The following is a 13,255-nucleotide window of genomic DNA, read 5'->3' on the forward strand; positions in this document are numbered from 1 at the left end:
ACGTTATAGCCCCCAGATGTCCGTCAATTATTGTGCCTGTTGATGAGCGATTTAAACGGAGCGACAGAGCGATTCCAAAGAGTTGACTTGAGCGACAGAGAGAAAAATAAATATCTCGGTGTGAACACAGCTTTAGGGTTGTTAAGAGTGTTGTATTAGCTAACTAGATAGCTAATGGAGAGAGAGACAAGAAATGAAGGAGAGAGATGTCAGCGTGCCACAGTTGGTTCAGCACAGAGGCGTGAACTGGCGTGTCTGATGAGTGTGTCGTGTCATGGCAAAATAAAAAGTGTATAGTAAGATATTGCAGGAGAGGTAGTATGGTCACATGATGTACAGGTATGCTTGCATTTTGACATCAGTGGCCCCTGGTGGAATACAGTAAACACTGCTGAGCATTATTCACGGAGGGCACGGTGGCTCAGTGGTTAGCACTGTTGCCTCACAGGAAGAAGGTCCTGGGTTCCAACCCCGGTACGTCCCACGTCCTCTGTGTGGAGGTTGCATGTTCTGCCTGTGTCTGTGTGGGGTTCCTCCGGGTGCTCTGGTTTCCTCCCACTGTCAAAGACATGTATGTTAGGGTTAAGACTCCTGTCAGTGCCCCTGACCAAGGCACTGGCAACAGAACTGGAGTTGGTCTCCGGGCGCTGTACTGTGGCTGCCCACTAGGGTTGCATGATATATTGGCAATCATATCGGTACTATAGTATCGGCCGATTTTTGTATTTTTTTTACATATCGGAATCTGTCCAAAGTTACAATTTTAATATCAGTTATCAGTACAGTATCAGCCGAAATTGAGAGGAAATAAATAATAATGATTTATGGGCTTTTTGGAATGCATTACTTTTTTCAAATTCACAGTGTTGATATGCGTTTTTCAGTATGTACAAAATTTGATTATGACAGAAATGTGTTTTTATACAGATCATATCGACATTGGTAAATATCGTTTATCGGCCATAATAGCAATGTTGATATCGGTTATCGATATCGGCCAACATTTCCATATCAGTGCATCCCTACTGCCCACTGCTCCTCTAGGTAGGTACCTAGTATATAGACGGTTTTAACTTGACAACAAAAACATTTTAAATTGAACCCCCGCTCACTTCCTGTTGCAGTGTTTGCTATGGACATAAAAGAAAAAAAAACATTCAAGTGCAGGACTGACCATTCCGTGAAAACCGTCTATACAGCTGAGCAGCGAAAACAAAAGTAACGATGTCGAGTGAATATTTCTGCAGTTTGCCGAATGCTGAGAAAAAGGAAGTGCTGTGGGTTTGCGCTCTGGTGAAAACCGTCTATACGATGGGTCAAATGATGATTGATGATGCTAAATTTCCCCGCTGGGATAATAAAGTACACAAATATAATTTATTTTTTATTTTTGCTTTGAATGTACATAAATTCTACCCACTGCTGTGCTGAGCTGACCTTGCTTCTAAGGATAGTTGAACCTTTGACTTCTGACCTTGGCACGGCTCTTAAAAAAAAATGTACTCCAATAAAAACGGAGAAGATTCATGGCTTCTTTGGCCTTGTTGAGAAAGTGTGTTTTCTCCTCTGATTGACCTGGTTGTGAGTGAGTGTATTGAAATGAGGTGGGGTCTCCCCCAGACCATGACTCCTCCCCCAGACCATGACTCCTCCCCCAGACCATGACTCCCGTCGTTTGTTAATGGCTTATTGATCTGTAAGACACAGCAGTGTGCATAAGGAGGACCAGTGCAGGCTCCCTATTGATCCTTCTCCACCTGTCTCGTATCTACAGTATATAGCCTGCTGGTGCCTCAAACAGTCATGCATGGTCTATCTGGTATCTACAGTATATATAGCCTGCTGGTGCCTCAAACAGTCATGCATGGTCTATCTCGTATCTACAGTATATAGCCTGCTGGTGCCTCAAACAGTCATGCATGGTCTATCTGGTATCTACAGTATATATAGCCTGCTGGTGCCTCAAACAGTCATGCATGGTCTATCTCGTATCTACAGTATATAGCCTGCTGGTGCCTCAAACAGTCATGCATGGTCTATCTCGTATCTACAATATATAGCCTGCTGGTGTCTCAAACAGTCATGCATGGTCTATCTCGTATCTACAGTATATAGCCTGCTGGTGCCTCAAACAGTCATGCATGGTCTATCTGGTATCTACAGTATATAGCCTGCTGGTGCCTCAAACAGTCATGCATGGTCTATCTCGTATCTACAGTATATAGCCTGCTGGTGCCTCAAACAGTCATGCATGGTCTATCTCGTATCTACAGTATATAGCCTGCTGGTGCCTCAAACAGTCATGCATGGTCTATCTCATATCTACAGTATATAACCTGCTGGTGTCTCAAACAGTCATGCATGGTCTATCTGGTATCTACAATATATAGCCTGCTGGTGCCTCAAACAGTCATGCATGGTCTATCTCATATCTACAGTATATAACCTGCTGGTGCCTCAAACAGTCATGCATGGTCTATCTCGTATCTACAGTATACTGTATAACCTGCTGGTGCCTCAAACAGTCATGCATGGTCTATCTTGTATCTACAATATATAACCTGCTGGTGCCTCAAACAGTCATGCATGGTCTATCTCGTATCTACAATATATAGCCTGCTGGTGCCTCAAACAGTCATGCATGGTCTATCTCGTATCTACAATATATAGCCTGCTGGTGCCTCAAACAGTCATGCATGGTCTATCTCGTATCTACAATATATAACCTGCTGGTGTCTCAAACAGTCATGCATGGTCTATCTCGTATCTACAATATATAACCTGCTGGTAGGGCTGTGCGATTAATCGATTTTGAATCGTAATCGAATTAATTAGTTAGGACGATGTTAAAAAAATGAAAATCGTAAAATCGTTTTTTTTTTTTTTTTTTTTTTTTTTATTAAATTTTTTTTTTTTTTTTTTTCACTTTAACTAGGGTAAGTACGTTACGCGGGGCGGCTCTCTCTCATGTTTGCATGCTGCTACTTGTCCATTCTCCCTGCTGTAAAGTCTCTCTAGAGGCTGTGATACTGGCTAAAGACAGCAGCGCAATGGACTTATTTCAACACCTCCGACCAAAAAGCACAGAGTGAGCACTGAGCGCAGCTTGTTGCACTGCGGGCTGTAGCCTACAAGATAACGATTGCCACAACACACTCACGCACGCACACGAACACAGACGTTATCACCGGACGATGAAACGCTGCCTTTACAGTTCACATAATAACAAAACAACACGTGAGGCTACCGAGTACTGATAGATTGGCTGTATTCATGGCTGTAAGTTATCAGCCTCAGCTGACTCACCTGTCCCTGTGTGTCTGAATTTCCCCCTAACTGCTATCGCAGTTCCACGCATTCCTGTTGTGACTTTGTGTTATTCTAGTACAGATATAACTCCGAGCACGGGTGGTCGCTTAGACACTAATATAATTATCTCACGGAGGAACACGCAAATCCACCAGTGTCAAGTTAGCAAGCAACAGCCAGGAAGTTAAGCATAGCAGCGGCAAGCTAAAACAGGAAGTTGAGTTGTTCTACCTTCAGAGTAAAAGCGTAAATTGTCAATTATGGAAAAAAGGGGGAAAAAGAGCTCTGCAGGGCAACAAATGTTTAGAGAAGTATAATAGTATAATAAATCGAAATCGAAATCGAAAATCGAGTTTTGAGAGAAAAAATCGTCAATTTTAGTTTTAGGCAAAATCGCACAGCCCTACCTGCTGGTGTCTCAAACAGTCATGCATGGTCTATCTCATATCTCGCACTCACCTTACATCACAAGTTCTCCACATGTACGTCTCAGAATGTAAGATCAAATGCAGCTGCCTCTGGAGAAGCAGTTTGTGTGTTTTGTTCATTATAGGGGCTCAGCCCCCATATATTATGAAAGAATTTGATTAATTTATTTAAGGTAATTTCTCACAGGTTTTTGCTCGTACACCGTAATGTAACTACCGTAATTTCCGCACTATAAGGCGCACCTGAGTATAAGCCGCAGCAGCAAAATTGCCTGTTTGTTACATATATAAGCCGCACAAGACTATAAGCCGCGGGTGTTTTGATGTTTAATTACCATATGTAAGGGTTCGTGCACAGAGGGGATTGTCGGGAAAGAGATGGCTGTTTGGGGAAGCTCCCATTTATTAACATTTCAACAAAACAAGCATATCCCGCTGGGGATCTTTTCTTTTGGCATTGTGAGACGCTTAAAAATCACCATCGGCGGGAGCTTTACTCCAGATGCTGTGCAGCCAAGAACACAAGTGAAATTCGTTCTCTCGTGACCTGTGGTTCTCAACGTGATGGACGATTCACCTTTCTTGTTAACAGTCCTAGTGAGAGGCAGGTCGAACGTCAAAGGCACTTCATCCATATTTATGATCTGCTCCGGTCCGATGGAATATTCCTTGATCTTTCTTTGTGTGAATTCGCCGAAGTTTGTAATTTTCTCCTGGTAGTCGGGAGGGAGTTGCTGACACACAGTCGTCCGCGCCCTGACGGACAGTCCCTTTCGTCTCATAAATCTGAAACACCAGGATGGTCCACCTCTAAAATGTTCAATTTTCATTTCGGTGGCGACTGTTTTGGCCTTCAGTCGGATCTGAACGGTGGACACACCTCGGCCGTCTGCTCTCTGTGTCAACACCCTGATGCCAAGGTTACGTGCTGCTGCTCGATTTCCTTCTTTCCTTCTTCTTCTCGCCGCCATCGTCGTAACACAGCCAGTTCTCCATCTTTTGAAGCATGATGTTAGATTAGATTAGTTAGATTAGTTGTGTGGCTTAGCCTTCCAAAATGTTGCCGTTAGTTTTTTAGAATGTAATACATAGAATTGGGAATGTTACATTCAATTTCATTCAGACTGTCTTTCAGGCTCAATCGCTGCCATTTTCCCCCCGGAGCGAGGGAGGAGGGAGGGTGTTTTACTGTAGTGGCTGAGAGAGCGTAGTGGCACAGTGCTCCAATCAGGTCACGAGGCACATTTTTTGCAACATCATCCAATCAGGGTCTCGCTCTCGTAATGTCTGTCTTGCTCTCGTTCTGCCTCATACCAACATCCATAGATTTTGGAGGTCCCCGAGCGGCCGTTAGCTGATAAAATCCATAGATAAGCCGCACCGTTATATAAGCCGCAGGGCCAAAAAACGGGGAAAAAGCCGCGGCTTATAGTCCGAAATTTACGGTATATATATAGTGTAACTCTCATACTTAGGGGGCTTAGAACAGGTTAGCAACAGTTGTCCAGGCCGTCATCAAGTCTTCTATAGGAGTTTTATGAAAAATTGCAGGTACGATGTGACCATTTCTAGTTAAGTGTTACATTTTGCAACAATACAACTAACTTAATTTTATTCATTTGACACATTGCTCAATAAATAACAAACACAATTTGTAGAAACATATTTTTTAAGACACCACGATGAAGTTTTATGGCGCCCAGGCATAGAAAAGTGAAGTGTTTCAATTCTGGATTGATTCTGGACATCTCTTACTGTACTGTAAGTTGCTGGTTCCTACTATTACATAGACAGAAATGAATGTGAGACAAATGCAGCCCGCTGGACTTCAACCCCTTGTCCTTCATCACTGACTTGGGGGGGGGAATCCTATTATGTAAAATTCCTTGGGGCACCATCAGAGTTTTGACCAAACCATCAGCTCCAGTTATTGTGTTGTGGTGCCGTCCAACCAGAAACCCCGTCAGTCGGGCAGGAAACGCTGGATGGAGCTGGAGGAGATAGAAATTGCTCAGGCAGCCACTGCTCCACTTCCCTCCACATGATCACTTTGTCACTCTGACAGCTTGTGATGCAAGTCAAACCCTCCAAGCGTCTCAGAGCTATTGATTTAATTGCACTTGCCTTCCGCGTTAGTGAGAGACTGTACAAGATTCATTATTTTTGCTGTCGACAAATGGAGGCTGTCTATTTGAAATGACGCGGTTCAAACTGAAAGGCCAACGATCTGCATTTGAGCCTGTAACTCCACAATTCCTTGTCTATAGAGTCCCGCAGTAATGAGTCCAGAAGACATAGATGGATGACGTTAGCACTTCCGGTTCCTACGTGTAAAAGTCAATGGGATCTTTCTATGTTTTTTTTGGTTAAAGGCTTGAAATAAGGTCTGTGCTTGTCAAAAGTTTACGAAACAGCGACCTTTGTGTTCAGCAAGATAATCCTCACAAATGAAGCAGTGAAGATTTTTGAACGTGATTTTCAGAAAACGCTTCAAAAGTCAGGGCCTCTGTAGGTTGGGCTTATGAGCAAAGTCCATCCAATCTTCTAGACAGATTGCATGCATGAACCCTGTAGTGATTTACTCACAGATGACCTGCTGTATTGGTGCAGTCTTTTCTTTTTCTATATATATATATATATATATGCCTTAGCATTTAGCCTTTATTTGATTGGATAGTATTAGTATGTGCTAGACAGCATCAGGAAAGCAGGGAGGGAGAGAGGGGAGGACATGCAGCAAATGACCGCAGGTCGGAGTCGAACCCGGGTCGGCTGTGTGAACGACTAAGCCTTAAAGGAACACTCCGCCCATTTTCAACCAGCTTTGTATCATTAGAACATCAGTAGTATATCAGAAAACTGTAAACGGTTTTGAAGTCTGTCATTTAATTTGACAGTTATTGAGTGTTAAAGTGTGGACCAGTGACATCACTGGTCCACACTAACTCAAATGAATACCGGTAACTCATTAACTCAAATCAACTCTCAATAACTGTCAAACTACATGAATGATGAATAGTTTGACAGTTATTGAGAGTTGATCCGAGTTAATGAGTTATTAATTTGAGTTAGTGTGGACCAGTGATGTCACTGGTCCACACTTTAACACTCAATAACTGTCAAATTAAATGACAGACTTCAAAACCGTTTACAGTTTTCTGATATACTACTGATGTTCTAATGATACAAAGCTGGTTGAAAATGGGCGGAGTGTTCCTTTAATGGTACGCGATCTACCAGGTGAGCCACTGGGACCAACCATATATATATTTTTTAATCAACAGTAATAGTATTCTTAAAGGGACCCCCGTTTTAATACTTTTATCAACCTGTCGCCAAGCCATCGTTGTCTAATATCAATCGTCACACAGTTCACATAAGCAGTCCATTTTTGGCTGGACCGCAACCGCCGGGCCAGCTGAATGAATGTCTGTCACTGAGCGAGTGATGGAGTTACATCATTGGTCGGCCGGAACACGGTCCAGCCCACATATATACCGTAATTTCCGCACTATAAGCCGCGTCTTTTTCCCCCAGTTTTCGGCCCTGCGGCTTATATAACGGTGCGGCTTATCTATGGATTTTTCCAGCTAACGGCCACTAGGGGACCTCCTAAATCTATGGATTTTACAGGTTACAGTCGGGAGCGGGAGGCCGGAAAAGGCCGGAAAAGAGTGAGACAGGTAGCGCGCAAAAGTAAAAGCGGAACCGGAACCGAGAACGAGAGCAAGACAGACAGACATTACGAGAGCGAGACAGTAGCGAGACAAAGGAACGACAACAACAACAACAAAGGATCATGCACAAACCCTCATCATGGAAAACAAACGTAGAAATGCACATGATGCAGCTTTTAAGTTAAAGGCAGTCAATCTGGCAGTAAAAGAAGGAAATCGAGCAGCCGCACGTACCCTTGGCATCAATGAGTCAATGGTGAGACGTTGGAAACGCCAGCGGGAAGAACTGTCTCAATGCAAAAAGTCAAAAAAAGCTTTCAGAGGTAATAAAAGCAGATGGCCCGAACTTGAAGACTTAATGGAAGATTGGGTGTTGACACAGAGAGCAGACGGCCGAGGTGCTTCCACCGTGCAGATCCGACTGAAGGCCAAAACAGTCGCCACCGAAATGAAAATTGAACATTTTAGAGGTGGACCATCCTGGTGTTTCAGATTTATGAGACGAAAGGGACTGTCCAGCAGGGCGCGGACGACTGTGTGTCAGCAACTCCCTCCCGACTATCAGGAAAAAATAACAAACTTCGGTGAATTCACACAAAGAAAGATAGAGGAATATTCCATCGGACCGGACCAGATCATAAATATGGATGAAGTGCCTTTGACGTTTGACCTGCCTCTCACTCGGACTGTTAACAAGAAAGGTGAATCGTCCATCACGTTGAGAACCACTGGGCACGAGAGAACGAATTTCACTTGTGTTCTTGGCTGCACAGCATCTGGATTAAAGCTGCCGCCAATGGTGATTTTTAAGCGGATCACAATGCCAAAAGAAAAGATCCCCAGCGGCATCTGCTTTAAAGTCAACAAGAAAGGGTGGATGATGGAGAGCGTAATGAAGGAGTGGCTGAATGAGTGCTACGTCAAGCGCCCTGGAGGATTCTTTCGCCAAAAAAAAGCTTTGCTCGTTTTGGACAGCATGAGGGCCCATATAACAGATTCTGTGAAAGCAGCCATCAAGAGCACAAACTCAATTCCAGCTGTGATTCCTGGGGGCACAACGAAGCATCTGCAGCCACTTGACATCAGTGTCAATCGTGCGTTCAAAGTGGCACTACGCGTTCAGTGGGAGGCGTGGATGACTAGCGGCGATAAATCATTCACCAAAACTGGTCGCATGCGAAAAGCAACTTTCGCTCAAGTTTGCGAGTGGATCCTGACAGCGTGGAGGAGTGTCAAAACATCCACGATCACCAACGGGTTCCGAAAGGCTGGACTGCTGCGTGATGAAGAGGAGGGCGCCGCCACAGCTGAGGCCCTTCAGAGGCTGTTCGATTCCGACAGTGACGAAGAGGAGTTCGTTGGTTTTGAGAGCGACAACGAAGGAGAGAGGAGAGTGGCTGACGAAGCCACCCTGAACCTCTTCGTTTCCGACACTGAAGATGAGGAGTTTGGTGGTTTTAGTACGCAGGAAGAAGACGAAGATGAGGATTAGTGACTTGACTTTTCGTGCCAGTTTGGAGAAATAGTTTCACAACGCCTGATGCTCACGTTTTGAAGCCCACCCGTTGTTTTAAACGGCCGCACAGCCACCAAGAGCGTTATATATATACAGTATACAAGATAAAAAAGTGTACTGCACCTTGTTGTGGTGTTGTTGTGGTGTTGCATTGTGTTGCATGGTGTTGTGTGAATAAATGGGAGCTTCCCCAAACAGCCATCTCTTTCCCGACAATCCCCTCTGTGCACGAACCCTTACATATGATAATTAAACATTAAAACACCTGCGGCTTATAGTCCGGTGCGGCTTATATATGTAACAAACAGTCAATTTTGCTGCTGCGGCTTATACTCAGGTGCGCCTTATAGTGCGGAAATTACGGTACTAGGTTCTGACCTCGTCTTGTAACCATTAGGGAACAACCCACATGGCTGCCCTGCGCTACAAGCACTATTTCCCCCCAGTCTTCTCATTAAATCACATGACTAATGGTCAGGAGCTCCCGTTGACCGCACCAACAGGCTCAGTGCTGCCCATTCTAATGCACGGTGCTCAGCCTAACACTGCCTCGTGTGGCAGGGGCCTGCTCAATACTGTTATTTAGCCATTTTTGTGCGTAAGTTGTGCTTGGGGTTGTTTTGGGTTTTTGGATGGCGAAATGTTGGAAGTTGTGGTCAAATGTTAGTCGCACATCAGTGCCAGTGGTGCAGTGACTGATATCTGAGGCTTTTCTTCTCCCTTCTGTCAGGTAGAGGGCAGTAGAGATCTCTGGGATGGAATGGAGCACACCAGACCAGGGAGCTGGTCACGCTACTTTTCATGTTATATCAAGGTTATGTCCACAACTTTCCTCTTTCCTCCTCATACTGTACAAACACAGGCGCGTGCATGCACTCACTAACAGAACCTGTGCACACAAACCCTGTGCGCTCATCTAACCACCTACATCGACAATAGGACCACTTAAACCATCACTGTACCAATGATGGCTCGCTGTGTGTGCTCTCAGATTCTTCTTCATATGAAAACACACACATAGGCAGACAAGACACTTTGCCAGCACAGCTGTCTCAATCACCACATCAGCGCTGATCTCAGGCCCCTCCTCCTCCCACTATTCCTGCTTTGATTGTATAAATGTCAGCAGCACAAAATGACAGCCAGCCTGTGATTTACATCGGTGCCCTTTGAAAACGCATTGCTGCAATGATGAAACTGGCTGTCAGCGACGCCAATACGTGGCGTCGCTTGTTGGGCAACTGGCTCGTCAAGGCAACCACTTGGGTGTGTGTGTGTGTGTGTGTGTGTGTGGGTGTGTGTGTGTGTGTGTGTGTGTGTGTGTGTGTGTGTGTGTGTGTGTGTGTGTGTGTGTGTGTGTGTGTGTGTGCGTGTGTGCGCGTGGACTACAGTATTAACATTCAAGCATTGTTTTGCTGGAGCTACTGGGGGAGAAGTAGGCATGTTTGTTCCTGGATTACCGTGTTGACCGTGTGGTGGTTGGTTGGTAATGTGTATGTGTGTTCATGCTATAATGTTTCAGTGATTGTCTCCTCCTCCTCCTCCTCCACTTTCTCTTGTTCTAGCCCAACAGGAGGGTGGGGCTGTGTTAAATGGACAGACATCCAGCAGGGCGCTGGGGGGAGGCAGCTGTTAAGTGATGCTGAAGGCTACAGTTGCATCCAGCTGGAGAGAATGGGTGTGACGACAAGCGCTATAGCAAAGCCCATCCATTATCTGTGAGCGCTTCGTTGCCTGCTGGCTTTAGGCGTAACGTTAGAGCACACCAAAACGCTGCTGTGTTACCTTATTAGCATGTTGAAATCAATATTAGGATAGAATCAATGTTTTCTTAAATACATAATGCATGGATGGAGCACAGAGGAATGACGCGGCACAGGGAACAATCAATAGTTTATTAAACGTCCCAGACTCCCACGCACCTGTTTTTAAACCCGTCTTTTCTTTTCCTTTTTTTTTTTAATCAGGCACACGTTCAAAAAGTCTTTTGTGTAAAATTGTGTGACTCACTCAAGTTCTTGAAAATGCCGTTTGCAAATCCACTGGTCCTCCCTGGTCCTCCTCCCCCCTCTGGTCCTCGCCCCCCCTCTGGTCCTCCTCCCCCCTCTGGTCCTCCTCCCCCCTCTGGTCCTCCTCCCCCCCCGGTCCTCCTCCCCCCCCGGTCCTCCTCCCCCCTCTGGTCCTCCTCCCCCCTCTGGTCCTCCTCCCCCCTCAGGTCCTCCTTCCCCCCTCTGGTCCTCCTCCCCCTCTGGTCCTCCTCCCCCCTCTGGTCCTCCTCCCCCCTCTGGTCCTCCTCCCCCCTCTGGTCCTCGCCCCCCCTCTGGTCCTCGCCCCCCCTCTGGTCCTCCTCCCCCCTCTGGTCCTCCTCCCCCCTCTGGTCCTCGCCCCCCCTCTGGTCCTCCTCCCCCCTCTGGTTCTTCCTCCCTCTATTTTCTGCTCCCCTGCTCCTCCATGTATTATTTACGCCCATCTAAATGGCTGTGTGCGAGGGAGATGGAGGTCTGGAGGAGAACAGAGACGGAGCTGAAGCGTGCTCTGCTCTGCCCTGCCCTGCTTCCTGCTGGCTGCTGTGAGAGCTGGAGAGAAGCTCCCAGCAGCAGCCGGGGCCACTTCCACATACATTGGCAGACATTGATTTGGGCTCTTGTTGCACCCAGTTGCCCTGAGAATGCTTTGTTTTTCCCCTCCTTTCCATTTGGTAGTCTCTCTTGAGTCATAGACGTATAATTTATATGCACCCAGTGAACAGAAATGATAAACGGAGCGTGCCTGACTGCCCGCCCATATTAGATAGGAGCGCACTGTGCTGCTGTTTGACAGGCGCTTCATCACATGTGGAAATGGAACGTTCTTGAGGGAAATGAACTTTTCCTTCTCGAAGTCGAGTACAGCGGGACGGACAGGTGCCGCAGCGAGGCCCTTACCTTCACATCCGCTGTACAAAAGAGACTGTTTTAAAGGAGAATTCCGTGTTTTTACAACCTGGCCCTTATTTCCAGTTTTAATTATTATGATTTATAACTCACCCTGAAAAGTTTTTTTTTTAATATCGATGCACCACGAAGCAAGCAATGTGTGCCGAGCAGCGGCATGGAAACGAGGAATACGGGGCATGTGTAATGCGTGTATTTACGTCCTGTAAATAGCTTATTTTCGGACGCGCAGCAGCTCATATCCTTATTATATCATAGAGACAATGAGAAAATGAACGATGTATTCACCCCTGGCTCTGTTTGCTGTTTGTCACATTGGTAGAGATAGCAGCTGTCGCTCCTCGGTTTGTAATCCTGATGACGTCCGTCCCGACCGGCTCAAATAAATACGGGCGGCCATCGAATTCAAATGCAGCATCTATAATATCGAAATCAGATAAATATCCAGCCGTCCTATGTGTGTTTAGCCCTTAGCCTGCCGTGGACGCTCATGGCGGCTTGATCGACCGCTCCGAGTCTGTCAGTCCCCGGATGGAAGAGAGAGGAATGGATGACTGGCAGAGGTAAATACAGCGAGTCACATTCATGTCAGTATCATATAATAAGGATATGAGCCGCTGCATGTCAGAAAATAATCTATTTACAGGACGTAAATACATGCATTCCACATGCCCCCTATTCCTCGTTTCCTAGCCGCTGCTTGGTGAATTACAGCTTCCTGGTGCATCGATATAAAAAAAAAAACTTTTCAGGGTGAGTTAAAAATCATAATTAAAGCTGGAAATAAGGCCCAGGTTGTAAAAGAAAAATGAATTAATATAGGAGACCTTGATCTGATGTGTCTTGAATTGTTGTGAAGAAAGAAAACAAAAAAGAGGACAGTGTTGGAGAGAAAAAAATGGTTTCCTACGACTTTGACCGAGAAGGTGGAAATGCAGGACATTGTCATTCTCTGACTGTTTTACAGATAGGGCAGAGATGGTCCCCTGGTATCCAGCCCCTATGAATGGCAGTTCTCAGCTCTCTTGGAACTTGCATGGCCATTCATAAAGATGGATGAATAGGAATCTTATGAAGCACAATGCAAACACCAAGAGTGCTGAACACTGCCGTAGCCTGGATACCAGGCTACACAGATAGCTCATTTCTTCCTTCTTCTTTTTGTATTCATAATATCAGTGCTTTTATCAGTATATCCATCTGTGTGCCTTCTTCAGGACATACAAGAGTGGTTCCGGGGTCAACAACAGAAGAACAGAGCTGTTTCTGAAGGAGCACGAACACCTGAGAAAGTAAGTCTGAGCACCATTCCTTCCCCCCCCCCCCCCCTCACATATTAGTATTAATACAATATAATTAGTATTCATCAAGGACACCTTGTCAATTCACCAG

At 45.6% G+C, this 13,255-nt stretch overlaps 1 protein-coding gene across 1 annotated transcript in view; it reads left to right on the forward strand.

Moving 5' to 3' along the window:
• The window catches only part of gosr1 (golgi SNAP receptor complex member 1), a 51,446-nt gene that overhangs the window by 4,801 nt on the left and 33,390 nt on the right, over window positions 1–13,255 (forward strand). Inside the window, exon 6 of the mRNA XM_083637061.1 lies at window positions 13,081–13,155. Within this exon, the coding sequence (XP_083493187.1) occupies window positions 13,081–13,155 (75 nt within the window). The remainder of the gene's footprint in view (window positions 1–13,080; window positions 13,156–13,255) is intronic.

This window comes from Poromitra crassiceps (assembly GCF_964638095.1).
Source record: "Poromitra crassiceps genome assembly, chromosome: 5".
NCBI lineage: Eukaryota > Metazoa > Chordata > Actinopteri > Beryciformes > Melamphaidae > Poromitra > Poromitra crassiceps.